The sequence below is a fragment of the Coenobita brevimanus genome, chromosome 12 (genome assembly GCF_032717465.1).
Source record: "Coenobita brevimanus isolate Jiangsu-jjx chromosome 12, ASM3271746v2, whole genome shotgun sequence".
NCBI lineage: Eukaryota > Metazoa > Arthropoda > Malacostraca > Decapoda > Coenobitidae > Coenobita > Coenobita brevimanus.
In genome coordinates this window covers 2,345,001-2,350,000 of record NC_136965.1, presented here as the reverse complement: position 1 = coordinate 2,350,000, position 5,000 = coordinate 2,345,001, and the positions used below count along the sequence as shown (strand labels likewise).

The window sequence follows — 5,000 nt, the reverse complement described above, 5'->3', positions numbered from 1 at the left end:
ATAAAAATAAAATATAAATATAATTTAACCTTCTCTCTCTCTCTCTCTCTCTCTCTCTCTCTCTCTCTCTCTCTCTCTCAAATATATAAACGTTAATATAGGAATTTGTAACGAGGATTTACCGTACCTACCTACATACCTTCCTACTTACAGACCTACCTACCTACCTACCTACCTACCTGATCATTCGTCTACTATGCCTACTTACCTACTAATCTTCCTTGCAATAATTCATCTACTGTACTCACTCACCTATACCTACTTACTTACTAACCTGCCGAGCAATTCATCTACTCTATCCATCTACCTACCTACCTGCATACTTACATACCTACCTACCTACATACACAAATACATACATACATAAATACCTACCTACCTACCTACCACTCCCCCTATCTTACTTAAATACCTACCTACCTACCTACATACATAAATACCTACCTACCTACTTAACAGTCCCCCTATCCTACCTACCTGCCTACCTACCTACGTGCCACCTGACGCACCTGTTACGTAAGCCCCGTGACCTACCTATAGCCTTAATTAGCCCAGGTGGATATTACCCTCAGGTGATGTGCTCTCAAGGTTACTGTGCCGCAGGGACTCTAGTTTACTCTCTCACTTTCTCATTTTCTTACATTCTTTTGCTCTCTCTCTCTCTCTCTCTCTCTCTCTCTCTCTCTCTCTCTCTCATACCATCCTTGAGAGTCGAGCCAAACTGCTTATGATTCCCACTCACACACTCTGTCTCTAATCTCTGCTCCTCACGTACAAGATCACTTCACACGTGTCTAGTCTTACACTTCCTCTTCCCTTCCAAGCACTTGTTCATCCCTCATACACTTCCTCTCCCCTTCCCAGCACTTCTTCATCCCTCATACACTTCCTCTTCCCTCCCTGGCGCCTCTTCATCCCTCAAAGTCAATTAATTTTTTCCCCACTTCTAATCATCATCTCTTTTTCACTCCATGTTATCCTTTTTCCTGTTTCTCTTGGTCTTTCCTTTATTCTCTCTTCGTGTTGTTGGGCGCTGTGTGTGTGTGTGTGTGTGTGTGTGTGTGTGTGTGTGTGTGTGTGTGTGTGTGTGTGTAAATATTTCTCCTCAGTCGGCCAGGAAGACTTAATTCAATATAGAAGGTTCTTGTGACTTGGGTATGTGTCCTTCCCTTACTGGTGTCCCCTGGGGTAGTGGGGGAACAGAGGGTACTTGGAATATACCTACACAGACACCCCCACCCCCACCTATAAAAGTACTCCTAACCTCTCTCCCCACCTACACAGATATACCCCACTCGCAAATCCACCCACCTACACCCTAAAAAGTACTCCTCCTCTCTCTCCCCAGCTACAGAGATACACCTCCCCTACACCCTAAAAATACTCCTCCCCTCTCTCTCCCCAGCTACACATATGCACCCCACCTACACCCATTTATACCCACCTACACCTTAAAAATTCCTCCTCCACCAACTCCCCAATTACAGATACTTGCTAAAATGAGCTAGTAAGGGCAGTATGATTTGCTCTCTCTCTCTCTCTCTCTCTCTCTCTCTCTCTCTCTCTCTCTCTCTCTCATTTCTTACCATTAAAATATGTGCGGTTCGTGGGGAGCCTATGCATATATTAAGTAAAGCGTAGAGGCCCTGAAGCTGGGAACACAATGCTCTCCCAGACTGCACCACAACACACACACACACACACACACACACACACACACACACACACACACACACACACAATACCACACACACACCACACCCACAGCCCCACATCCACACCCACACCTATACCCCACACCCCACACAAATACACACTCCTGCAGTATACCCATATCCACTTCCACACCCATACACATTCACACACATACATCAACCCCAAAACCCACACCCGCACCCACACCCACACCCACATCCGGCACCCACCCCACCCGACCTTGATAAGTCCGTGTCGTGTTGATTAGAGGTCCCGGGTCCGATCCCTGGGGTGGCCAGTAAAATATTCATCAGTCTGTGTTGGGGACTTGGTGCACGAGGGGAGAGGGGAGGAGATAATGGAAAGGGGAGAGATTAAAGAGAAACGAGGAGAATGAAGAGGGGAGGGGAGAGGAGAGGGGAGAAGAGAGAAGAAGGGAGGAGAGGAGACGAGAGGGGAGAACAGAAGAGAAGTGACGAGATGAGAGTGGAAAATCAGGAGAGGAGACGAGAAGAGAAGTGAATGCAGTGGAGAGAAAGAAGCAGAGGAAAGGAAGAGAGAGAAGAGGAAAGGACTGATGGGGAGAGGAGAAGATGGGAGAAACAATAAAGATCAGGGAGAAAGTAATGAAGAAGGGAGAACGAAGAGAGGGGAGAGGAGAACGGAAAGGAATTAGAAGCGAAAATACATATATATACGAGGCATGAAAGTAGCAAATTAAGAAAAAAGAATGGGCAACGAAGGAACATAAAGGGTGAAATGAGTTAGAAGGTGTTACAAGGACGAGTACTACTTCAAAAGGTCTTACGAAGCATATTCAGTACCATGATTAAGATGCCAGGCACACGTTCGAAGTGAAAGACAGGGATAGCAATGATGAAGGCTCTCCCTATCCATCTCTCCCACCAGAAAGAAAGTACACCAAACTCCAGTATAAGACAGGGTAAAGAAATTAAAAGGAAAGGGGGAACATTCAATCTACAACAAAATAAAGCCACACTAAACTTTTTCTAATCATTTTTCAAACTGCTCCATCGAGGGAACTGTCAATTACCACTACTGGAAGCTAATTACAGGTGTGCAAATACTGAATGTGAAGAAATTCCTTAATGTATTCGTGGGGGTGACGCGCCACGTTCAATTTTTACTCGTGGTTCCTCGTCATGTTGGTATTTACACTCAAAATGTAATGGTATTCCATGTTTTCGGGATGAACCAGCAAGATATGAGCACAATGCAACACCACGCCACCCAAACAACACAAGCAACACAAACACAGCACAAACAACACAACGCAACACCACGCCACCCAAACAACACAAGCAGCACACAAACAACACTTCCATTAACACCATCAGCAGAATCACAATACCAACACTCACCTTTCCTGGAGAACTCAAGAAAACTCCATCCCTTCTTTTCCTTCTTCACTTCACTAATCAACCAAACCTTTCTTCCCACTTAAAGATTGCGTTAGGCAGGATCCACAGACAAACAAACATAAACAAAAACAAGGACGAAAACACTATCACCACCGACACACAAACAATGATAAATAAATAAAAGTAAAGAAAAACAACACTCACCTTTCCTGGAGAAGTTAGGGAATCTCCAGCCCTTCTTCTCCATCTTCTCCTTGACCCCACCGATCTTCTCCTTGAGGCCTCTTCCTCGTCCAGACGGCCTCCTAAGGAACGCATCTTTAAAGTCTAAGGATTCGCACTTCACCAATCGTCCTTTCGCAGGGGGCCTCTCCGCCTGGTTCTCCCTGTCCCTACTCATCGACGACCCCCCCTTGCCCATGCCCCGGTGGCGTGTCTCAGGGGTGCAAGTCCGGGGATGGTCGTAACTCTGCTGGTTGGGTTCACAGGAGGAATCCGAGGCTGAGACTGTGAGGCCTGAGTCTGGGGATGCCGTACCGTCTGGAGCCGCGGGCCTGGGGAAGAAGGCAAGAAAAGGGACGCTATACTCTTTTTATTATAACCTGGCCCAGTTTCTCGTCCTTTCGCAGCTTATTTCACGTAGGTCAGTTCTCCCTGTTCAAACTGAGGATAGTGGAAAATGGGAGGAAAGGGTTGACAGTGGAGAGGGAGAACGGAGAAAATAATTGAGGGTAGAGAGAAGAAAAAGCAAAAGGTTGATGGTGGAGAGAAGAAAACAGGGAAAAAAAGAGGAGTACAGAGGGAAAGGGAGAAAATGACTGAGGGTGGAGAGATGAAAAAAGCACAAAGTTGATGGCAGTGAGAAGAAAAGCGGAAAAAAGGGTGAGCAGAGCGGGAAGAAGGAGAAAATGATTGAGGGCAGAGGTAAGAAGAAGCACAAGATTGATGGTGGAGAGACGAAGAGGAAAAAAAAAAAAAAGGGGTGGATAGGGAATTATGACCGCGACTGTACCTTATAAGCGTCTCCACATCCAGGTTGAGAGCAGAGAGGACCCGCCTGTGACCCGCCCGTACCCTCTCATATTCATCCAGCACCTCTTGTACTAGTGACCGACGCGACCAGGTACCCCGCCAGGTCTCCGGAATCTCCTCGTAGATGTTCTCCAGTGACCCCCCGCTGTCTGAGTCCTCCAGGGCGGCTTGGGCAAGGATCACGGCGGCCGGGGATACCATATTTTCCCCTGCGTAAGAGTACACCCCTTCGTCCTCTCCTTCATGATGCTGGAGGTGATGGAAGCGCTTCTGTTGCTCATGATGGTGGTTTGGGACATGTAGAGGGTTACTTGCGGCCACTACAGGAGCTCGTCGCCCTCCCATCACCACGAAGCAGGTTCCATCTTCCTGTGGTGGGGCGTCCCTGGGGTTGTGAGGACACGCCGTGGCAGGGGAGTGAGGCCGCAGGAGGCAGGGGTCTTCATCCCACCTGCCGGAGGGGGTCGGCTGGGGTGGCGACTCCAGCAGCGGTAGGGACTGGTGGCCATGAGGGTGGTGGTGTGGCGGCGGCTGAGGGAAGGAAGAAGAAGGCTTTGGATTAATACCTATCAAATCTACAAGGTTTATTCAAGACACATAAACAGTATTTTTTTGAGAGGGCAATCAATTTCTTCTGCCTATGACCTCCAGTCTTTTAAACGCAATGTGTCTAGGAACCTCAAAATAAATGGCTCTTGAATTTGTCTCTTTTTTTTTTTCTTGCAGGACACTTGTTGCTGGTTTCTAGGCTTTGGTTCCTTCTTCCTTGCATTAAAAACGTTCCATTCTTCCTCAGCATTCAATGTAAACTCATGAGCTATAATTTCTGACAGGGCGACATGGAGGCGATTTGTTTTTGGACACCCCTTACGGGATTAAGGCGTCTGGCAA

General features: G+C 47.3%; 1 protein-coding gene across 1 annotated transcript in view; it reads right to left on the bottom strand.

The window, feature by feature from the left end:
* Window positions 1-5,000, bottom strand: part of LOC145413690 (uncharacterized) — a 43,698-nt gene that overhangs the window by 23,755 nt on the left and 14,943 nt on the right. The window contains exons 3-4 of the mRNA XM_080283346.1: window positions 4,090-4,640; window positions 3,276-3,631 (exon numbers count right to left, since the gene is read on the bottom strand). Of these exons, the coding sequence (XP_080139472.1) occupies window positions 3,276-3,631; window positions 4,090-4,640 (907 nt within the window). The remainder of the gene's footprint in view (window positions 1-3,275; window positions 3,632-4,089; window positions 4,641-5,000) is intronic.